At 42.5% G+C, this 22,988-nt stretch overlaps 5 protein-coding genes across 5 annotated transcripts; 2 read left to right on the top strand and 3 right to left on the bottom strand.

Moving 5' to 3' along the window:
- Positions 1 to 368: 368 nt before the first annotated feature.
- LOC132796713 (dynein intermediate chain 3, ciliary) lies at positions 369 to 4,053 on the bottom strand. The gene is made up of 2 exons (XM_060807969.1): positions 2,400 to 4,053; positions 369 to 905 (listed from the first exon to the last, which is right to left on the bottom strand). The coding sequence occupies exons 1-2, from the start codon at positions 3,936 to 3,938 to the stop codon at positions 465 to 467; spliced, it is 1,980 nt and encodes a 659-aa protein (XP_060663952.1). The 5' UTR covers positions 3,939 to 4,053; the 3' UTR covers positions 369 to 464.
- A 784-nt stretch (positions 4,054 to 4,837) lies between these two features.
- On the top strand, positions 4,838 to 7,906 carry LOC132796625 (N(G),N(G)-dimethylarginine dimethylaminohydrolase 1). The gene is made up of 6 exons (XM_060807867.1): positions 4,838 to 5,032; positions 5,432 to 5,754; positions 6,553 to 6,650; positions 6,725 to 6,949; positions 7,019 to 7,213; positions 7,274 to 7,906. Exons 1-5 carry the CDS (start codon positions 4,998 to 5,000, stop codon positions 7,142 to 7,144), a joined length of 807 nt encoding a protein of 268 aa, XP_060663850.1. The 5' UTR covers positions 4,838 to 4,997; the 3' UTR covers positions 7,145 to 7,213; positions 7,274 to 7,906.
- Positions 7,907 to 10,922: 3,016 nt separating this feature from the next.
- Positions 10,923 to 17,038, bottom strand: LOC132796965 (adhesion G protein-coupled receptor A3). The gene is made up of 4 exons (XM_060808350.1): positions 16,677 to 17,038; positions 16,394 to 16,612; positions 16,121 to 16,334; positions 10,923 to 16,060 (listed from the first exon to the last, which is right to left on the bottom strand). The coding sequence occupies exons 1-4, from the start codon at positions 16,883 to 16,885 to the stop codon at positions 11,234 to 11,236; spliced, it is 5,469 nt and encodes a 1,822-aa protein (XP_060664333.1). The 5' UTR covers positions 16,886 to 17,038; the 3' UTR covers positions 10,923 to 11,233.
- A 255-nt stretch (positions 17,039 to 17,293) lies between these two features.
- LOC132796968 (general vesicular transport factor p115) lies at positions 17,294 to 20,492 on the top strand. Its single transcript, XM_060808353.1, has one exon. It carries the CDS (start codon positions 17,602 to 17,604, stop codon positions 20,113 to 20,115), a length of 2,514 nt encoding a protein of 837 aa, XP_060664336.1. The 5' UTR covers positions 17,294 to 17,601; the 3' UTR covers positions 20,116 to 20,492.
- A 655-nt stretch (positions 20,493 to 21,147) lies between these two features.
- Positions 21,148 to 22,448, bottom strand: LOC132796973 (small ribosomal subunit protein eS6). The gene is made up of 3 exons (XM_060808360.1): positions 22,346 to 22,448; positions 21,885 to 22,089; positions 21,148 to 21,816 (listed from the first exon to the last, which is right to left on the bottom strand). Exons 1-3 carry the CDS (start codon positions 22,349 to 22,351, stop codon positions 21,281 to 21,283), a joined length of 747 nt encoding a protein of 248 aa, XP_060664343.1. The 5' UTR covers positions 22,352 to 22,448; the 3' UTR covers positions 21,148 to 21,280.
- Between the last annotated feature and the right edge of the window lie 540 nt (positions 22,449 to 22,988).

Genomic DNA, 22,988 nt, shown 5'->3' with positions numbered 1-22,988 from the left:
TTTAGAATGTATGAATTCCTTTAAAACTAGAACCTACTTAATTTGATCTTACTTTAAAGTGTTGCCTTCTTGCTCCAATATTGAGATTTTCCCAATTTTGAAACAGGATTGCAATCTAGAATTATGTATAGAATTTTGGTCTTCATTTAAAAAAAACCAAGGTTCAATTTTGTCATCATGTGATCTTCATTCAAGATTTTATTCTTCAATTTAAAACGTTTTTTTTCTTTCTGTGTATATAAATATTTAAATGAAAGCTTAGAAGAGCTTATATATAATTTTTTTGTATATTATATTTTATCACTTTAGACACATTTCTGTAAGTTCAGTCTAGTTCAGTTTAGTACATTTTTTAAAGTAATTCTTCAATGCGAAGTGCTTTGAAATGCTTCCAATTGTTTTATTCGTATAGACAAGTAAAATAATAGTTAATAATATATTCTGCTCAGCTTCAAAGGCTTCATTTACTTCTTGCCCTTGACCTTGGCGGCCTTCTTTTTGGCAGCACGCAATTCGCGGGCCTCCTTTGAGGTGATGGAACCGGCTCGCTTCTTGCGAGCCTCCTCGAGCTTTGCCTGCTCGGCGAGATTATCGAGATAGTACTGCTCGAAGTGGGTGCGTTCCATCACCTTCTTTTCGGCGGCTCGTTTGCGATCGACGGCCTCGAGAGTCTCGTGGAATTGGGAGAGGGCGACACGAAACTCCTCATCGGACTCGATCATCTTGATGAACTGATCTGGATTGTCGGGATCAAGCTCCAGATCGGGCATATATTCCTGAACAACAGGCGCTGCCTTCGATTGGCGCTCCTCCTCCTCCTCCAACATTTGTGTGCGACGACGCAGCTTGATCTCATCGACACGAGCCTCCAGCAGCTTGCTGCGCGTAATCTCTCGCTCGAACATCTAGCAGAAAGAGTGGCATATGGTATAAATAATTTCAGATAACTAAAGCCCGATTCAGCATAATATGAGTAGTAAACAATAAAGTCTAATAAAAGTCTATAAAAAGTATGTAAAATAAAATATGCAAATTACACGCTAACGAGTTCAATACTCTAACTTCAGTTTTGTATCTTCTGTTCTAATTAATGAAAAAATCTTGGTCTTGATAAGTTGGTAGGTTCATAAACTATGTGTCTCGAGAATTTTATTTCATTTCAGTTGATATAAGGAAAAAAAATTCTAGATACAGGTAATGAAGATGCAACTACAAAATAAATTGATGTTATCATAAAAGTATATATAATATTATCAGTTCGTTATTAACTTTTTTACAAATGAATGGAATTGCAGTCTTATTTGAAACAAGTAAAAAAGCTACAGTGTGTTGGACTGTGATATACTCTCTATCCATTTTCAATAAAACTATATTAAAAGAATACTAAAATCTTGCGAATATACTATATTCGGTATATCTATATTGATGAATGTATAACATTTTCAATAAAACCAAACTAAAATCTGCCAAAGGCTAAATTAGGTATATCAATATAGCTCTACTTTCATTTCCAAACAAACCATATTCGAAAAAAATACCGAAATAATATACCGAAAACATACTAAAATATACCGAAAACTATATTCTACTTTTATTTTCAATAAAACCATACTCTAAGAATATACCAAAAATATACCGGAAAATACTAAAAATATACCGAATACTTTATTTGGTATATCAATATAATTCTACATTCAAAATATACCGCAGAGTAAAAAATATACTTGATTATCGCTAAAATGCAGACAAAAATTAGCAGTTGACTAAACTAAAAAAAAATATCGTATGTCCAGCTGTGAACATTGAAATAGCAGTGCGTCAGAAATTAAGCTACAAAACGGTTTTTATGCATATTCCTTTTTGTAAGTTGATTGCTCGGATGTTGTTTTTGTAAAATGGAACATTGATAAAAAAGAAGCAAATTAGCCGAAAATAATAAAAAAAATGTTAAGTTTTGAAAAACAAATGCATTAAGATACATTAACATTAAGATAACTAAATTGTGTCTGAAAGTTGCGTTCATAGTAGTATTTTTCATTTCTCGTAAGCACTGCTATTTCAAAGTTCACAAATGTAAAACCAACTTGGCTTTTTACGTACAAGCAATATTAGTTATGAAAGGGATAATAACTGATTACTTTTATTAATATAAGCATTAAAATAACTTCATGAACTAACATCAGCTCTGAAAAGGGTTTTTCTCTACATATCTACATTTTGAACTAAATTTACGATTAGCGTCCAGAACAGTCTTAGGAAATGTAGTTGCTTTAGCTCTGATTAGCTGTTTAAACTGTCTAACATACAAAAGTTAGTCTCAAATATGCTGCTACTAATGAATAAATGAATCTACTACCATTACTCATCAACTAGATTTTGATGTATAGCAATTGACTTACGGCTGCCATGAGAGCCTTCTCCTTGCTGGTGGTGTGCTTCATGGCCTCATCGAGATTCATGATGTGCGTATCCCCGTTTGCTAGCGAGACGGCCAAATGCTGTCCGCCCGGCTGAAATACGACGGCGGTGACCGTCGAACGGAAATTGACGCTATAGATGGGTTCGCGTTGATTCAAGAGCAAATCCCAAAAGTCAAGAACGCCCTCAATATCGCCGGTGACAAAGAGCGAGGCGCGTCCCGTGCTCCAGGCGCCGCACATCAATTGATTGCGCTTCTTCACATACATGGTGCTGGGACGATTCTTGACCTCCTCGCACCAGATGCGGGCAATCCAATCGCCCACGATGAGGAAGTTCTTCACAAAGAACGGATTGCGATGTATGGTGCGAATGGGTCCAGCGCATATTTGATAGCTGCCCACCAGCATCTCGACGGGATTCAAGCCCTTGCGATTGCCCACAAACACGTATCCCATGGCGCTGCCAGCGATGAAACGCACCGGAATCGTGTACTCAAACTCCAGCACCGTACAACCGTGAGCATCCTGACGATTCTGTTTCATATTCGGAGTGGTCTCCAGGAATATCTCATTCGATGGCATCTTGAGATCACGTGTATCCCAGAACTTGATCGATCCATCCAACGATGCGCTATAGAACTCTGTGTTCAGCTTCGAGTGGACCCAAGTGATCGCCGAAACCCGTTGACGATGTGCCGCCTCCATGGGGCAAATGCCGGTGGTCATTCCGCTCTCTAGCATATCCCAGATGCACACTTTGCCCGTATACGTGCCAGCCGCCAGATTGTTCTCCTCCTTGGGACAGATTTTGGCACATGAAATCACCTCCATGCTGTCGTAGTAGGACAACGGTTTAATCGGATTCTTTACGTCCCACACATAGAAGGCATTCGTCGAACCGTTTGTGGGATCCTCGGTGACCAAGCGTGACTTGCGATCATCCTCGCCCAAATTGTATAGATTGCTATACTGTGTCATGATCTGCTTGTTGTTGTTCGGCATCCAATTGATGACGGACATGTGCCGCTGTGGACGCCACATGTCATGAATGATGTTGATGGTGCGCGACTTGAATGGCATGCAAATGGTGCGTCCCACTTCGTAGGGTATATCGTCGAAGAAATGATTATAGATATTGATGGCATTGTTCTGACGTGCCGTATTCATGGTGGTGCGTATCAATGTCTTCACCTCCTCGCCCCAGGCATCGTCACGTTCGACCTTCTTGCGATGTCGCAACGTCTGCTCCTCATCGTTCATGTTCACCTCCTTGGGCCAACCGCCCTCGTAGTGAAACATGCCATGCTCATCGTAGGTGGCATTCTCAGTCTCCACCTCGCTGCTGGCCATTATCGAGCTCAGCTGCATGCCCCGCGTCTGCGGATTGCCCATGATGTACTTCAAACGCAAGCGGCTGCTCGGATGCACGCTGACCATCAGCTCGTTGCGATCCTCGAACATGCATTGCCGTCCAAAGCGACGACGCTCGCGCGTCAACACCACTTGATTCTGATACATGATCTAATCTGTAATCTCCAATAGTTACTGTAAATAATATCAAAGTTAAATGCGGAAATGTTTTCGTTGGCGTAACAAAATTTGTGTTTGGAATTTTTTTGTTGTGTGAAGCGCTTGCTATGATCACTACCCAAAGGATACATAGATGTTAATTTATACCCTAATTTACTTTGTATAGCTTCGATTTTGGCCAAGTCAAATTACTTAGTTAACGTATGCGCCTTAAGATAGGCAACATATTTTTTCTTTTGCAGAATAGCAAGTGATTTCCCCTCTCACCCAGAAAACTTAGCTCAAAAAGCCTAAAATTTACATAAATATTTTTGACACTTTTAATTATAGGTCATAGAATTAGTACTAAACTATTTCTAATTGGAATACTCTTAAACTTAGAGCTTAAAACTTACACATTTCAACAGATAGATTTTAAGAAACTTAAAATTTTGTTAGTTTATACTTTAATTTAAAGTAAAGCATATATTTTCCTTTAAAAAAGTCTTTTAAGCTATTCAGAAAGCTGCCACAAACGAAAATTCAAAAATATGTGTTTTAGCGCCAAGCTGACCTACCAAAATACAATAGCCGACTGGTTACACTGCATTTAACATTTTGGTATATTTTCAAAAGCTTGTGCATATTTTAATACCATTGGTTAACGATTTAATTTGTGTTCTTCATTTCCATGACAGATAGTAAATATGTATAAAAAAAATAAACAATCAATTTAGAATAGCGCCTTCTATTGTTTAGATTGCTGTTAATGAGCAACACCGAGCTACAGCGCAGTTAATTGTTGTATCGATAAATGCAGCGCTGTTAAGACAGTGTCGATAGCAGCGTCGCTGTTAGTTGCAGGGCTGTTAGTCAATTAACAGACATGGTAAGTTGTGCCGCCTCGTTGTGATTGTCAATTATTGTGTAGTCGCGAGTGCGCGAATGGCATGCCTCACCGTGTACACAAACGCAAACGCAAAACGCGCAGTGGAATTCCGTCGTTGTGTTTCCTGGTGGTCACCAGCAGAAGTAATCCGTAACCCGGTGGATTAACCAGTGCAGAAAATGTCACCCAAATACACGCACGCCATTGTCGCCAGGTAAGCAGCCCCATACGACTGGACAGTGAAAGCAATTGCGAAAGCGAGCGCCAAAAGCAAGCAGGTGTTAAATTAGCACCTTGGGCGGGGTGGTGGTGTTGTTGTGAGGGGGTTGCTTGAATGAAGAGCGTGTAAAGAGCAGCATTAAATTGGAAATTAGGTCATGATGTTGCCTAGCAGCCATGGCATAGCTTTTGGGTGGGGCATGTGCTGTGGAGGGGTTGTTGTTGCCGATTTAACACCCTCACACACACACACACACACACATACAAACAAACAAACACACACGCACTGACCCCGTGAATGAATTAATGCTCCATCTAGTTATTTGTTGTTATTGAATTTAATTGAGAACATTTTGTACTAATATATTCTGTATTGTTGCCTATTGTTGTGTAGAATCTCGAATGCGCTGCAAGAGAGTGGCAGCTTTGATGTGCAATTGGCGAAACAACAGCACGAACAATATTGCGCTTTATTGCGTGAAATCGGACTCGATGTCATTGAGCTGCCACCGGATGATGCTCTGCCCGAGGGCGTCTTCGTTGAGAGCAGCGCCGTCGTCTGCAATGGCGTTGCGCTCATTGGACGCTCCGAGAATGCAAAACGACGACGCGAAGCCGACAGCATGGCCATCATACTGAAGAAGGAGCTTGATATTCCTGTCATTGAGATTGACGATCCACATGCTCAGCTCGACGGGGGCGATGTGCTCTTTACGGGTGAGCAGAGGAGTGAAAGGGTATTCTAAGTTAGGAATAAGCTTAAAAGGAAGGCTAAGATATTTGTAAGCGCTTGCTGTCTACAATTTAGCCTTGTCCTGCTGTCTGTCTGTCCGTCCGTTTCTTTAAACACCTTTATCTCAGTGTCTAGCAGAGCTGGAGATCATCAAATTTAAATGTAACACAGCTTACAGTATGACAAAATAAGCTAGCTTTAAAGGAATACCTTGAAATGAAATACAAATGAAAAGTGACTTGCAATCTAGACCTGATTAGTCCTGCTGTCTGTCTGTCCGTCACTTTAAAAATCCCTAGAGACATCAAATTTAAGTATAGTACAACTTATAGTATGGCAATTTAAATTAGCTTCTTTAAGGGAACTTATCAAAATGTAATACTAAGGCTAAGATATCTGTAAACACAATACAATATAGCCTTGTCCTGCTATCTGTCTGTCTGTGCATCGCTTTAAACACTTCAATCTCAGTATCTAGGAAAGCTAGAGTTATCAAATATAGATATAATATAGCTTACAGTATGACAAAGTAAGGAACTCCTCAAAATGTAATACAAGTAAAAAGTGAGTTTAATGTTTAAGGTGAAACAGACTGCTTAACAATCACAATGTTTAAGTGAACATTTAAGATAGCTAATCGAAATGTTCTTATTTAGTATAATGAATTTAAGACTAGATCTTCATATTGTCTATCTCAGTGTAAACTCATTAAAAGTGGTGATCTTTAAAGATGTTACTTTCGCTTAACTATTCCATAATTCTTATTGAATTTGTTTCGCTAGGACGCGAGTTCTTCATTGGCATCTCGTCGTTTACGAACGAGGAGGGCGCACGTGCCGTGGCCATGGCATATCCTGAATATCCAGTGACACCTATAAGAGTAAGCAAATTCATTCCCTAACTTTGTAATTCCAAATAAAATCTTGGCTCTTCTCTTGATTGCACTTGTTGTAGGTGAACGGATCGAAGCGTTTGAAGTACTACGTGACTATGGCTGGGCCGGATGTGCTGTGCGTCAGCACGAGCCCCACATGCCAGGAGATTGTGAAGCGGATGGAGCGTGAGGCGAGTTTCACCTATCAGAAGCTGACGCTGCCCGAGGAGAGTGCGGCCAACATGTTGTACATCAATGGCACCATTGTGCACAGATCACCAACTGAAATTCCAGAAGCTTATAAGGTACAAACACTTTTCTTTCTTTTTTTTTTTGGCATATAGTGAGACTAAAGATTTATCTATTCTTTGCAGACTTTGAAAGAGAAAATCGACATTCCAACACGTAACATTAACATTAGCGAATTTAGCCAATATTCCAGCGGTTTGAGCTCCGCTTGCTTGCTGCTGCGACGCTGGAAATCCATCAGAAGCATTTGAATCTACTTCGGCATGCCGAAGACACAAAAAATACCCTGGCAGAGTGATGGCAAACTTGTTGTGACAAAAGTGAGTCTATGCGAGAGAAAACTAAAAGCATTAAATAAACTTTTTCTTTACTTTCGCCAGCTATATGATAAAATCATCGAATGCAAGTTCCATCGAGATAGCTTCAAAATTAAGCGAGCTGCATGCAGCAAAGCTCGCGGACAGACGGAAAGCAGGACAAATTTATGATTAGACGGCAAACGCTTCACAAACAAACGAACTGCTTGGATAGTAAAGCAAAGAACAACTGCATGTTATTTTGTATCTAAAAAATACGCACAGCGCCTGTTAATTCTGGCAAACTCAGCAATAATAATATCCTCGAATAATTCATATATGTATATTTAAATTTTTAAAAACGTTATTTGTTACAACTTTAAGTGATAATGTTAAAGTATTTATACACACCCCCACACACACACACACACACACGAATCTTCGCACACATTCAAACTAATCTTTAGATTTTTATGCTATGAACTTCGAATTACATTTCATACTCTTTCATCATACACTCTTTATACATACATATATTTAATACTTTTTTATTGAATGGGCATCGAGTCCTCAAGCTAACGAATGACCTACGAATGTATCTACTTTACAAGTAGCTGTTAAATGTGTTCACTGTACTCCCATAATAATATAACATTACAAACAACAACAACAAATTATCATAATAATAAATGAAAATCATTTGTAATTTCTTTACAAAGCCATCAAATGTCTTCTTGCCTTTATTATTCTTCGAAATCTTTAAATTTTAACTATCGTTTGGTTTCGATATCTCAAAATCATCGCTTGAAAATTTTCGTAAGAAATTTGTCGAAAATCATCAAATCCAGGATATCTCGGAAACTACAAGGACGATTTGAATGTCCTTTGGCCAGTTGATGGGCCTCATGAAAAGCAGTTGTTTGGCACAGGACTCGCCAGGATACGCAAGGATACGGTCAAGATATGGCTAGTTTTCTATTTAAAAAAATGTCCTTTTATCTCAGCTCCTGTAAGGATTTTCGTCCTTTTGAATACATTTTCTGAAGTTTCGGTCCAAGCTCTATCTTCATGCCAAAGGACATCCCTGTCGTCCTTCAAATGGCCAAGATACAGGACATTTTTCGATTTTTGAGCAATTTTTCTATGCCTCCCCCTGTAAAAATTTTTCATCCTTGATGAAAATTTTTGTTGTCCTTTTTTGGAAATCCTTGAATGCAGATCGGTAGTAGAAAACTGCATGTCCTGTCAGGATACGCCAGGATATGGCTGAGTTATGACTATGCAAAAGTTGGTTTGTGGCAAATTTTTTGCATTGATTTTTTAGCCGTTAAATTTTGAATTTGAATTTTGACAGTTGAGAAAACATTTTTTTGCTTACCTTTGTGGCAATTTTTTTGCATTGATTGTTTACTTACCTTTTTTCAATAATTGTGTTCTTTAATGTACCGATTTTTCCCATTATACTCCAAATAATATAATAAAGCGTTCTTTTTTTCAGTTATTAGCTCTCTTTATTCCTTTTTCTTAAGGAAATGATTCTAAAGGATAATTTGTTATTCTTTTAATTGTTTTATTAAGAATATTTTATGTAAAAATTTCAGTACATTCAAGTTTACTTATGCTAAAATATCTCAACCAATAAATATTCAAGTGTATTTTACAATTATTTATAATTAGATTATAATAAAGGAATTTAATATAAAATCCACTTATTTATCGGCTGAGTTTTTGGCATACGTAAATTTATAATTAGTTAATTACTATATTATTATCTACTAAATATAAATATTTATATAAAATTTCAAATACTAATAATCAAAACTAATAAATAAAACTAATACTATACAATTTCCTAATGTATCCTGACAGGACATTCTTGTACTTTTATCTCTTCAAGGATTTCGAAAATTGCACAAACAAAATTTCGTAAAAAGTATTCCAGAACATTAAAACTTAAATGAAATTCTCTACATTACTTTCTTAACTTCTTTTGTTGTTACCTAATTCTAAATATTTCTATAAAAGTTCGAATACTAAATAATAAATAAAATAAAGAGGTTTCGGACATCAAAATATGAATTAAATTCTCTACATTACCTTCTTTTCCAAAGAATTCTCTGCTGTTAAAAAAATAAATAAGAAAAATTCTAATGCAAAAAGAGAAACCACAATTTTGCTATGATTTATAAACATTTTATATTCGCACTTAAGATTGTAAATATACAAAATACGTACACATATACATATATAGAAAGTATTAGTTACTAAATTTAACACGTTTAAAAAAACACTGCATTTCTCAATACTATTAATTAGATCTGGAGTTTGTTGTTGATCTCGTTGTTGTTGTTTTGTTGTTGTTTTGGGTGGTTTCTTTCGATGATGGATAATAATAATCTCATTAGGTTATGACGCGATTACAGACTATGTGTGTAGGCCATAATAATAATAGTAATAGTAATAATATTATTAATAATAATATAAATACTACAAGTGTACAGCTAAATGTGTGTGGCGTGTGTGATTGAACGATAGTCCGATAGTTGATAGTAATAGTAATAGTTATACGATAGTTTAGGTTATATGTATAAAGCAATATATGAACGATTTGCATTGCTTACCGACTATGTATAAAGCGTTATAAAAAAGTACAAATCTAATACTATTTAAAAGGTGTGTGTGAGTGTTTTGTGCCTTATAATTCTATTGAGGGGATGTGTGTGTGTGTGTGTGTGTATCTAAAACTTAGCTAAATGTGTGTGGGTTGTAGATCTGGGTAGTGAAGTGAGTTGGCTGCAGATTGCAATGAGATAGAGAAACATTTCTTAGCTAAGGATACAGAGATACACATGGATATAATAAATATAATCGTAGATACATTTCTTAGCTAAGAGATCCAAAGATACATATGGATAGATATTATTGTAGAGTACTTTTGTTAGCTAAGATACAGAGATATATAGATACAACAGTTCTATATTGCTTTTTCTGTAATTTGTTGTCATCTTCTTTTCTATCTAACTTCTTGCTCTAAACTAAATATTGTTGTACATATTACATAGTATATTAGATTCGATCAATCTATAAACCGGGTTATTATTATTAATATTTATATAAATATCTGGAAGCTGCATTTGTCTACAACTGTCATTTTTGTATATTGTATATTGTTCTAAACTTTTGTCAAGTTGCACTTGATTCTGGATTTAATTTGAATATTTTTGGATGATGTTATAAGTCTGCTTATTATTGTATATAGATATAGAGGAAGAACTATGTCAAGTCTGCTCATTATTGTATATAGATATAGTTATATCTTCAGGAAGATCTGTGTCAAGTCTAATGAGATACACATATATACAGGAAGATCTGCGTTAAGTTTGTAAGAAGTTGGCTTCAGAAGCAAGCTTTGCTCTGGCGTTATTTTCATGAATATCTTTAACTGCATCTGTATCTCGATTTCCATATGTTTCTTCAACTGCAACTGCAACTGCATCTTTATCTTCATTTGTATCTGCCACTGTATCTATCTACATCTTTCTTTTCATATGTATCTTAAGCTGCAATTGCATCTGTATCTCCATAAGTATGTGCAACTGCATCTGTATCTGCTTCATTTGTATCTTCAACTGCAAGTGCATCTTTATCTCCTCCAAATGTATTTGCAACTGTTTCTATATCTGCATCTCTAGTTCCATATGTATCTTCTTCTGCAACTAAATCTTTATCTCCATATGTATCTGAAACTGCATCAGTATCTGAATCTGCATCTCGCTTTCTATATATATCTTCAACTGCAACTGCATCTTTATCTTCATTTGTATCTTCAGCTACAACTGCATCTTTATATCCTTTTGTATCTGTAACTACAACTGTATCTGTATCTTTTTCTCCATATGTATCTGTATCTGCAACTGCATCTTTATCTCCATATGTATCTGCAACTGCAACTGCATCTTTTTATCCTTTTGTATCTGCATCTGTATCTCTATCTGCATCTCTATCTGCATTCGCATCTGCAGCTCTAGTCTAGTTGTCGTCCAGCTAACTGGGATTGTTGTGTTGTTGTTGTTGTTGTTGTTGCTGCTCGCTGCTGGCTCTAGGATCAATGTACGAGATGACGCTGCTCTGGCTGCTGTCATCCTCGACAGTTTCATTCAGATTCACACCCTCAGCAGCTGCTCCACTCGTTGTTATCGTTGTTGTTGTTGTTGCTGTTGTTGTGTCAGTCTTGCGTAATCTATCCGAGCTGCTGCTGCTCGTCTCCCCCAGCATTGGCGGCAACTGTGTGGGTCTGCAGCTCTTCAGCGGACTGCGACATTTGATGGCTTCGTATAGTTCATCGATTGAATGATTCATGGCCTCCTCATCTTCATCGTCATCGTGCTGCAACTCGCCAACGTCAGAGGTGGCAACATTCCCCACAACATCTCCGTCTCCGTCTTCATCCTCATCTTCGTCATCATCTTCGTCTGGTTGCTGTTCGGCAGCAGCTTCGCCAGCTCCACTGTTGCTATTGCTATTGCTGTTGCTGTTGCTGTTGTTGCCAAGCAGCGCCACATGATGATTGTAATGCGGTTCGTTGGTGGCCAAAAACTCATCGTCAAACTCGTTGAGAATGTCGACATCCGCATCGCTGGCATTCGACGATTGATAGCAGCGAAAATCATCGGTGAGCGTGAGATTCAAATCGTTATCCGCCTGTGGCGCATACAAACCATGACTTCGTATGCTAATCTCCGAATTCTGATAGTTCAGATCACTCTCGTTCGTCGGACTCGCCGAGAGCAAACGCGTGCCATTCGGCAGCTGAAAATGCGCAGCGACATCAACTTGCAACGGTTGCTGCAACTGTGGCAGATTCTGCAACGAATTGGCGCTGCCTTCGAGGGGAAGAGCAACTCCTGCTCCAGCAGCTGAATCGCCAGCTGAAGCGGCTTCTCCATTCGTTGCCAGCATATCGCTAATGTTGTTCAACGATTTCGATTGCTGCTGTTGACTGTAGCGTATAAGCACGCTGGGGAAATCATCCTCCAATCGTATGCTGTTGGTCACCTGCAGTGAATTGGAGACATAAATCTCATGCTTTTGCAGCAATGGAGACTCTTCTGCCACACTAAGCGTTTCGCTCGCTGCGCTGCTGTTGAGATGCGGCTGCTTTGGAGTTGTTACCTCCGGCAAACCCAAACTGTTCATGGCCTCCAAACTTGGCTGCTTCTTGGCCACAGGCGTTGATGTTGTTGCTCCGTTGTTGGTGCTGCGAAAGATTTCCACCGTGCTGACTGGCATTGTGTTGGCATAGAGCGGAGCATGCTCATCCAACGAACTGCCATCGTCATCCTCCTGCGTGGTCAACAGTTCATCCTCATGCTCCTCATGCTCGTGCAACGTCTCATCCAACAACGAAGGCGTTCGCACTCCGCTCGTCCGCAGCTTAATCACCTCATGCTGCGGCGTCAATGTCTCCGGTATGTTTGTATAAATGTTCGCCTGGAGTATCTTCGTTGTGGGCACAAAACAACGTTTATACTGCAACGCCTCCAGCTGTGTGGGCGCCTCCTTCAACGCTGTCGGAGATTTGCGATAATGCAAATTCGTATTGTTCACTTTGCTGCCACCGGCAAGCAACGTCATCGCATTGTGATGCCGGGCATAAAGCTGCTCGGAGCTGGCATCGCTCAAGCTGTGCTGACTGTGCAACTGCTGTGGCAACGCTTGACGCTGCAGCTCAAAGTTGTTGCGCTTCGCGAGACGTTTCTGTTTCTTGAAGAACTTGCGTGCCACATTGATCTGATTGGGATTGTAGAAGAGCTCAGCACTGGGAATGCTGCTCTCATGCAGCAACGATGTGGCACCCAGACTTCCAACATTGTTACTGTTATTGATGATGGTGATGCCATGGCCATTGCCACTAGCAGATGCCGCACTCAACAGCTGCTGTGTGGTGCAATCCAATTGGCCATTGCTGCGTGTTTGGCTGCGCATACTTCGAGCGCTGCTGCTGCGTTGTTTGTTGCTGCACTGACTATTCGAACGCGAACCCGTTGAATTGTTTGCCTCATATAGCGAACCAGTTGCTGCCGTCGCTTTGTAGGCCACAATCGAGTTGCTAATCATGGCAGCACCGCCGCCGCCGCTGCTGCTCCCAGCTGCTGGTCCAGCTCCATTTGCAACTCCTCCTCCGGTTGTTGCTGCTCCATTGTTGTAGCCGGCAACAAGCATCCGATTGACACGCGCCAAGCGATGTTGCGTCCACGCTTGTCGCGCATCGTTGCGCGTCAGATTGTAGAAGAGGAGTAGAAAGAGTCCCAACACCACGCAGCTGGCCACAAAGCACATCACATACAGCTGCTCCTCGCTGTGCACATACAACGCCGCCGAACTCCATGCCGCGACATAGAGCACCACAAAGCTGAGATGTCCACGCAGATGCGACATATTCGAGCGTTCGTAATCATCGACGATGCTGCTCAACGGATTGCTCAATGTGCTGTATTGTTCCTGCAACTGCAGTTGCAACTGCAACGCTGAGCAACTGGGCGCTGCCTCCTTTGTGGCACAACCATTCGCATCCAGCCAATCCAAGTCAATGTGTTCCGTTGCCTGAGTGTTGTTATCCGAATACTGTCGCTGTCCCAGCTGTTGTTGATGTTGCTGCTGCTGCTCTCGTTGTTGCAGCACATTCACCGCCTGCTGGCTGAGTTGATAGTAAATGCACAGCGCCAGAATGCCACTGAATATCAAGAGGATGACAGCGGGCACCAGCAAAGCATTCAACGTGGTTGCATTGTGCAAAAAGCAATAGCTATAAGCTGCATACTCGGACATATTCACAGCACTGCTGATGCCGCAAATCAACAAAGCAATGCCCCATCCAACCAGATAGATGCCGAGTATAGGTTTCCGTTGATGCGGCTCCTGCGAAGCGCCGGCTGCAATCCCTCCAAGCTGCGAGGCTGCCATTGTGGCTGTCGTTGTCGTGTGCTGTGGCAACGAAGTGGCTGTCGTTGATTTACTCAACCGTTTGTACATGCTGCTCAGGCTGACGCACAACCAGAGCAGCACACACAGGCTGAGATAGTGCAGAAGGAGTCCGAAGAGACGACAATGCAGCTGACTCGTTGTCTGATAGATGCCGAGCACAAAGGCCAAGCACAGCGAAGCGAGAGCCAGCCAAGTGTTGACCAAAGCATGACGTTGCACACGATTGATGCGTATGGCACAGCCAAAGACCACAAAGGTGACAATGTTGAACCAGGCGCAGGCAAACAACACAGCACAACCCACATAAACAGCGAGGGGAGCGTGACGAAACCTCGCTCCAGCGAGTTCACTGCGATAATCATTGAGGTAAGCGGTACGCTGCAGCAGGCCAAAGTAACCGCTGCGACTGCAGCTGAACATCAAGAGTGTGCGATGCTGATAGTGTTGCTGGCAGACGCGTGTATTCCACGCCTGTTCTTCGGCATCCCACCACGCTGGCTGCGGTGCACTCAACGCATCGTGATACGGATGCGCACGCAGCATTATTGTGATGCGTTGCTGATAGACATCTTCCTCAAGCATCGACTGTTGTTGCTGCTGCTCCGAATGTGGCTGCTCCTCGAGTAGCTCTCCTTCGTTGCTGTAGAGACGTGCACCAATGATGGCTGAGGACAGCGTTTGTGTGGCATTCAAGAGTTCGGGCAACAGCTTCGCATTGCGATGCAGCGTTATCATCAATCGCAAATTACTCGTTGCACTCACATTCGTCAGTTCGTGCAGCAACTGTTGCGGCAATTGGATTGCCGCATCGATGTCGCCGTGTTCGTACATTGGAATCGTATCGTTGGCACTATTGCACTGCAATCCACGCTGGCTGCCATCGAGCCACACACACGACATGCTCACAAATTGCTCGAGACTAATGTTAAAGAACTCCACAAAAATGTTGCGTTGTCGCTGACGCCATTCGCCATCCGCCGTCGTCTCGGTTGCCGTCTCCAGATGCAACGCTGCCGCCTCGACAATGTGCAACAGCTTGTGGCCCGTTTGTTGTTCACGCTGTGCGGCCTCAAACAGTTTGCCCGGCAACGTCAACAGCTGCGACACAATGTCCATCAGCAGATAGCTTATCTCCTGCTGCTGATGCACCTCCAGCGGCTGCTCCAAATACTTGAGCAGCGTCCGCGCTATGTACTCCAAATCCATCGGATCACGTATCTTGTGCAGCTGCGTTTGTATGTGCGTGAAATTGTGCAAACGTCGCGCAATCTCCAGCGCATTTTGTCCCTTCGTTAGCGTTAAATTCACCTTGGCGAATTGCTCGAATATCCGCGTCGTTTCACTCACATAAACACAACTCTCCGTGTTCAACTGCTGCCACTTGCCATCGTTGCCACACGCATGTGTTGCCCTCCGTTCGCTGCTCAATTCGCTCGGCTCCTCCACGCAAGCCTGCAGCACCGTCTCGCCTCGCATTGTCCGTGGCCAATGGTAGCTGCCCTTGTTGGTGTGCGTGACGAGTGCATCGCAATAGAGCGTTCCCTTGGCCACCACATGCAACACAATCGATTGCGATAGATTCGCCTGTTGGCTGCGCAACGTGCAATCCCACATGCCGGTGTGATTCTGTGTTAGGCTGCCAATGCGTAGTATCGAGCTCAAGATGCCCGAATCGGTTGAATGCCGCGGATCCAGGTTGACATCGTTGAACACTTTGGTGGGGTCGCGATAGATGATGTCGTCGGTGGAGTTCTGTTGGCGTATCTTATCCGACCAGCCCCAAAACACATAAGCACGTGTGGGCAAATCCTCGGATTCACGCGGTGCTCCAATTGCTACACGGGGCGCATAGCACTTCAGCTGCAGCTCGTCACCCTCAAAGGCAATCTATGGGGTGCAAATTAGATTTATCCGTTTACATTTCGAGGAACTATTATGCTCGCTTACCTGATTCTGCTTGGGCACTAGCTCGAGCAGCGGCTGCAGCAGCGATTCGCAACGAAAATCAATGCCCACTTTCAGTTTTTTCAACGGCATACCGCGAAAATTCACCGGAGATTCGCATTTGGGTGCCGGATGCAGGCGCACATCGCGTGCATTTGACCAGGCAATCAGCCAGATTAGACCGCAATCGCAGGCCAGCGGATTGTTCGACAAGTCACTAATGGAACACATTGATGTAGCAAGAGTTTTTCATTCAACAAATTGTTAAAAACTTACAGCTGCTTGAGTTTGGGCATCAGCTCAAAGGCGCCTTCGTAAATATGACTGATCGAGTTGTTGGCCAATTTGAGGCGCACCACATTTGCTAGGCTGCTGCCAAAGCTGTGTTTGTCCAGTTCGCTGAGCAGATTCGATGACAAGTCCAAGCGTTCCAGTTTCGTAAAGGTTTTAAAGTCCTCTTCGCTGACTTGAGCAATGGCGTTTTTGCTCGCATTGCTGCGCGATTCAAAATGGGGGGCAATAAATGAATGTACTTTGAATGTGTGTGCGGTGGACTTACATGCTGCTTATGAGGTGCACATCGTCGCCGAATTGCAGCTCCTGCCAGTTAACAATATGCTGTTCGTCGCAGCGCACACGCAACGTTTGTATATTTTCCGAAATGTTCTTGCAACTGCATTTTGTGGGGCACATTGCCTGCACAACAACAATGGACGTCTGCAGCAGCAGAAGCAGCGGGAGCAGCAGCCGTTGTTGTGCAGCATTCATCTTGTATGCTCACGATTTACACGTTTTGCATTTTTTCGTTAAGCCGCATCCCATTTAGTTAACAAATGCATAACACAAACAAAAACACCCAAAATGTTACAACAAAAAAAAATACGATTCCAACCAGTATTGCTCTATGCGCAGAATTTTTTTATAAAACGCCAACTGGAATGATACTAAAAAACGCCCGATAACACGCTACGAAAAATCGATATTTAGCACAGGCACAATAACGTATTAATTATAATACAATTATTATAACATAATTATGAGCATATTTGTTAAATTAATGCATTCAATATTTTATTCATTATATTGTTTACTTTTATATTATCGACAATTCGATATGTTTCTGCCGCTTGCTATGCACACACTGTTCACGCACAAAATAAACAAAGCGAAATATGACAAATTTTTATAGTGTCACAACCGCAAAATGCAGACAATATTTTTTCAACAAACTTTGTGCACATATTAACTATATGTAAAAATGTAAAGCGGCTCGGTGAATAGCATTCATTTGGTTAACAGGCAATTTGTAATATTTTCTTAAGCGCACTGTGTGTACACACTGGTGAATAACATACGTTCTTTTTACACCCAAAAAAAAAAATTGACGTGTCAGCTAAATGTAAGCGAAATCAACGCCAAACAATAACATATTGAAGTACACGTCGTTAACAATTTGAGCAGCAAGCCAGCGGGCAAGTGTGTGCATGGAGTTCCTCAAGAGCGGCATCAAAACGGTGCTGGGCAGCAGCGAGCCCGGCCAACAGCCAAGCGCAGCAGAAACCGTTGAGAAGCTGGTCGATCGTGTTTTCAGCTCAACGCTGCTCGAGGATCGACGCGATGCTTGCCGGGCACTGAAAGCACTGTCACGCAAATACCGCATCGAGGTGGGTGCCCAGGGTATGCCACCGTTGGTTCAAGTGCTGCAAAACGATGGACAAGATGCCGAAATCATTAGCTATGCTCTCGACACACTGTGCAATATTGTCACCAGCGAAGAGTTCGATGAGGAGGCCGACAACCCGGCTGTCTCGGTCAATGTGGGCGAACAATTCACCGAGATGTTCATCAAGAGTCCCGAACACGTTACACTCGTCATGGGCTATCTGGATGAATACGATTTTCGTGTGCGTCGCGCTGCAATTCAATTGATCACATCCCTGATAGCGAACAAGACACGGGAACTGCAGGAATTGGTACTCGTCAGCCCGATGGGCGTGTCCAAGCTAATGGATTTGCTCACCGACAGTCGCGAAGTCATACGCAACGATGTGCTGCTGCTGCTCATCGAACTGACCAAAGGCAACTCGAATATCCAGAAGATTGTTGCCTTTGAGAATGCCTTCGATCGTCTGTTTGATATTGTGCGTGAAGAGGGTTGCTCCGACGGTGGCATTGTTGTCGAGGATTGTCTCATTCTGCTGTTGAACCTGCTCAAGAACAATTCCAGCAATCAGCAGTTCTTCAAAGAGGGCTCCTACATCCAACGCTTGGCGCCCATGTTCGTGCTGAACAACAACAACGGCAGTGCAAGCAATGATCTCGATGGCGACGGCGTCTGGACACCGCAGAAGGTCTCCAATTTCCATTGTCTGTTGCAGGTGGTGCGCGCCCTGGTCACGCCCAGCAATCAACAGCAGGTGGTCAACGCCTGTCAGCGTGTCATGCAGAAATCCCAACTACTCCAGGCCCTGTGTGACATCCTGATGAGCAGCGGCGTGCCAGCAGACATCCTCACCGAGACGATCAATGCGGTGGCCGAAGTTGTGCGTGGCGATCGCGACAATCAGGATGAACTGAGTCGTGTCCTGGCGCCCAGCCAACCGCCACGTCCCGCCATCGTGGTGCTGCTGATGTCGATGATCAATGAGAAGCAACTGTTGGCGCTGCGTTGCGCTGTGCTCTATTGCTTCGAATGTTATTTGTATCGCAACTCGGATGGTCAACGCGCCGTCGTCCAAACGCTGCTCCCCTCGAGTGCCAGCGATGTGAGTTCACTGTCGACGGGTCAACTGCTGTGCACCGGTCTCTTCTCCACCGATACGCTGGCCAATTGGTTCTCGGCGGTGGCCATAATGCACACTCTCGTGGAGAATGTGGCCCAGAAGGAGGAGCTGTTGCGTGTGCTCCTGGCCACACCTGGAGGCGTGCGTCCCATCACGTTGCTGGAGCAATGCACCGATCTGATGCAACAGGAACGCTATCGACTCCAGAGCAAGGTCGGTCTCCTGATGCTGCTCAGCGTGTGGTTGGCACATTGTCCCGGTGCTGTGAAGGCGCTCCTCGAAACCCAAGGCACGATGGCGTATCTAACGGCTCAGCTGTGCGCCAATGAGCACGACGAACGCGAGTATCTTGTCCAGGGCATGTGCGCCTTTTTGATGGGCCTCTGCATACAGTTCAACGACAACTCGCTGCCCAATCAGCGACGCGAAGACATCAGCCAGCTGATCATCAAGCGCATCGGCCAGGAGACGTTCTGCAACAAGTTGAGCGAGGTGTCGCGTCACGAGGCCTACAGTCGGGCCTGCAAACAGGCGCAGATCCGTGCCAAGGGCGCCAGTGAACTCCTGCTGGACTACGAGTACTGCAAACTCTACAAAGGATTGGAGGCGTTGATTGCCAAGCTCGTGAGCGGCTTCGATGTGGATGGCATTGAGCTGACCGAACTGACGCTCAGCTCGGAGGCATCGGCATTGGTCGCTCAATACAAGGGCATCATACGTGGCATGGACACACAGATCCAGACCTTGCAGCAATCCGCCAAGGAGCTGGAACAGCAGCACAGCGAACTGAAGCAACAACTGGAGCAGGAGCAAACACTGAAAGCACAGTTGGCCGATCAGAATACGCTGCTCAAGGCGCAATTGACAGCGGCAGCTGCACAGCAACAACAACATCACTCTACCGATTCACCGGCACACAACGGTGCTGTTGGCGTTGCGTTGGTGCAGGATGAGGAGCTGAATGCGGCGCGGTATCAGGCAAACATGTATTTCGCAGAGAACATTCGTCTCACCAAGGAGCTGGAGACGTTGCGTCAGCAGCTGGCAGCGGAAAAGCAGCGAGCCGATGGCGCTCAGGATTCGCTGCGTGCCACGCAAAAGGATCAGGAGGATTTGCTCGAACTGCTCGCGGATCAGGAGGCCAAATTAGCGCGCTATGAGACGCCCGTTGAAGCAGCAGCAACAGCTGCAACTGTTGAAACAGCCAATAGATAACTTCCAGCTAGATTAGCCAGATGATGATGGGATTGATGTATTAACGTGTTGCATGTGGCAAACGGGAAAGCTCATCCAACTGCCTCCCCAATTGATATATATATATATATATACATTCTTATTGCTTTAAACTGATACATATTTATATATATATATAGTATATATATACGACTACTATATAGAACTGTTGCAGAACCTGCAGAATTCCAAACACACATGAAAATGAAAGAGAGTTGTTGATCTACAAATCGAAAGGAAACATATATACGATATATACATTTAGTCGATTCGTTCTGTTTTTTGTAGCTGATTTGTATAATGTTTATGGTTTTGTCCTATGCTAGATTATCAAACAGAATTTCACAAATAAAAAACTGAATCAAAAATAAACTTGTATTTTTCAATCTAAGATGATTAAGAGTGAGATGGAAGATACAGCGTGATAGAAGACTATTCTAATCTGACTTTATCACAACTTTGTCTATTAAAGTAAATAATAATATTAGTTTACCTGAGTCTGAAGATATTCTGACTTAAAATTTGCTTTCTTTCTTGAAAATTATTTGTCGAATATTTTTCACATTAACTTTACACAATCGGGACGGATTTTTAAGAAATTATCCTCACTAACTTTTGAAACACGTGTAGCGAACCTTGACTTTAAAGAGAATTTGTGGCTTAATTCAAAAGCCTTCTTGGACTGTGTTGTTAACAAATTTCTAGCTAGCTGAATTTAAGACTTGTAAACTTGACTAAATCTTTCTGTGAAAACCCATAAAATTGGGAATCAATTGTTAAAAATCCAACTTCAATTGAATTGAACAGCATCAAGAACTTCACTAGGCAACTCACGTGTGTCGGCTGCTGCCACATTTTGCGGCATCTTAACTGCAACAATACCCTGTACAATTTCAACTCCTCACTTAAGCAGCATCCACATGGCGACAGAAATGTTGTTGATTCACTTTTCTTTTTTTGCCGGATAAACACATTTGCACGAGAACAACAAAAAAAAAAGGGTTTTTGATTGAATTTAGGAGTGTTTTTTGTGTTATTTTCTTTTACCATTCATATTTATTAACAAATGGCTACAAATTAGGTTCTTAGACGATGTGGGCAGATGTTTTGACCATTTCACATTTTGTGGTTTTTGTGGTTTCTCTCTTTACTTCTTGTCACTTGAAACGGAGCTCTTCGATTCGCGGATCGAGGCAGAGCGACGACGCTTGGCCTCCTCACGCTTAGCCTTGGACTCCTTCTTGCGCTGCACCAACAGCTTGGCGTAGTCGGCGGCAGCCTCCTTGGAAGCCTGCTGGCGCTTCTTCTTCAGTGCAATGCGTCTGTGTTTGCGCTGCAGCACCACGGGTGTGATGAGACGCTGGATTTTGGGCGCCTTCGAGGTGGCCTTCTTGTTGTCCTTGGCGGCCAATGGGCGACGCACGACAAAGCGACGCACATCATCCTCCTTGGTGAGGTTGTACAGCTTGCGGATCTTGCTGGCACGCTTGGGACCCAAGCGACGGGGAATTGTGGTGTCGGTAAGACCGGCAATATCTTGTTCGCCCTTCTTGATGACGACCAAAGCGAGCACCGACATGTTGGCATCCACAATGCAGCCACGCACCGACTTACGCTTGCGCTCGCCAGTACGACGTGGACGGTAGCAAGAGTGTCCCTTCTTCAACAGCAAACGCACACGACCTAAACAACAACAACACTGAGTAAGTAAGCAACTCTTTTTTTTTGTTCATTTACTCAGAAATGCTTACCGTGGGTGAGCACGCCCTGCTTCATGGGGAAACCCTGCTTGTCGTTGCCGCCAGAGATGCGCAGTTGGTAGCCCTTCCACTCATCACCGAGAATATCGGCTTCCACAATTTGGCCCATACGCTTCTCGTAGAACACACGCAGTTTGTGCTCATCGACAACTTCGAACAGCTTTTGGCATCCCGTAGCGGGATAGGAAACGTTGAGCTGCAATTAAACACACATATTCATCAGTTCCCAAGATGGACTTTAACAATTTTGTTGTCACATATATGTATACAAAAAAAAAACTATGCCTATGTTGACCGGGAAATTGTTATCGCGTATTTTAAAGGTAATCACTTGAGTTTTTCATGCATCATTTGTTATTTGCACTAGTTTAGGCATTATTCTAAATGTTTAACACATTATTTTGGTTGTTCACTTTGTTTATTATAATATTTTTCACAAAAATTTTGCACACCTTCATTATGTTGGTCTTGCTGCAATCAACACAGAAAAAAAAAGAAACGGTCTTGTCAAACACAGACTGGGTAAGGGAAATAGGGGTGGGCGAAAATCGATTATCTTGAAAATTTGTATCGATTATTACCTCTTTTTTGGCAATCGATGTTTAATTGCCGCTTTCGATGTTTTCGCATACATCAGTAAATATACGTAGAAAAACTGGAAAAATTGAATAAAAAATGAATTAAAGTCATATAAATAATTGTGTTATTTAATAGCTTAATTTTTTTGCAACACTTGTATATTAAACAGCTTAACGGGCAACATAAATAAATATAAAAATGCAATGGCGCCAATATTGAACAAATTTTAGTTGCTTTTATTTTAGTTGCTGTTACACAGTGATTTTAAATAATAACAATAGTCCCATTTCATAGGTCCCTCTTTGAAATCCACAAATACCAGCTTAAGCTTCATAAATACGGCGTAAAGTAATAGCTCAATGAATATACATGCATAACTAAATTGTTATTATATAGTAATTAATATTCAATTTTTTAAGAATCAAAATTAATTTAATATATGATTGAGAATTATTCGAAAAATAACGATTTGCAATAATAGCAACGATGCTATATCGATGTATCTTTTGCGAAATA

The sequence above is a fragment of the Drosophila nasuta genome, chromosome X (genome assembly GCF_023558535.2).
Source record: "Drosophila nasuta strain 15112-1781.00 chromosome X, ASM2355853v1, whole genome shotgun sequence".
NCBI classification, from domain to species: Eukaryota; Metazoa; Arthropoda; class Insecta; order Diptera; family Drosophilidae; genus Drosophila; species Drosophila nasuta.
Note: the sequence above shows the minus strand (reverse complement) of the source record. Positions and strands in the feature narration are given on the sequence as shown.

Coding starts and splice junctions, on each gene's coding strand:
- LOC132796625 (XM_060807867.1), top strand. CDS start 4,998: ATGTCACCCAAATACACGCACGCCATTGTCGCCAG. Junction 6,651..6,724: donor ATCCAGTGACACCTATAAGA/GTAAGCAAATTC, acceptor CACTTGTTGTAG/GTGAACGGATCGAAGCGTTT. Junction 6,950..7,018: donor AAATTCCAGAAGCTTATAAG/GTACAAACACTT, acceptor TATTCTTTGCAG/ACTTTGAAAGAGAAAATCGA.
- LOC132796973 (XM_060808360.1), bottom strand. Junction 21,817..21,884: donor GCAGGGCGTGCTCACCCACG/GTAAGCATTTCT, acceptor GTTGTTGTTTAG/GTCGTGTGCGTTTGCTGTTG.
- LOC132796713 (XM_060807969.1), bottom strand. CDS start 3,938: ATGTATCAGAATCAAGTGGTGTTGACGCGCGAGCGTCGTCGCTTTGGA. Junction 906..2,399: donor AGAAGGCTCTCATGGCAGCC/GTAAGTCAATTG, acceptor TCTTTCTGCTAG/ATGTTCGAGCGAGAGATTAC.
- LOC132796965 (XM_060808350.1), bottom strand. CDS start 16,885: ATGAATGCTGCACAACAACGGCTGCTGCTCCCGCTGCTTCTGCTGCTG. Junction 16,335..16,393: donor ATGCCCAAACTCAAGCAGCT/GTAAGTTTTTAA, acceptor GTGTTCCATTAG/TGACTTGTCGAACAATCCGC. Junction 16,061..16,120: donor TAGTGCCCAAGCAGAATCAG/GTAAGCGAGCAT, acceptor TGCACCCCATAG/ATTGCCTTTGAGGGTGACGA.
- LOC132796968 (XM_060808353.1), top strand. CDS start 17,602: ATGGAGTTCCTCAAGAGCGGCATCAAAACGGTGCTGGGCAGCAGCGAG.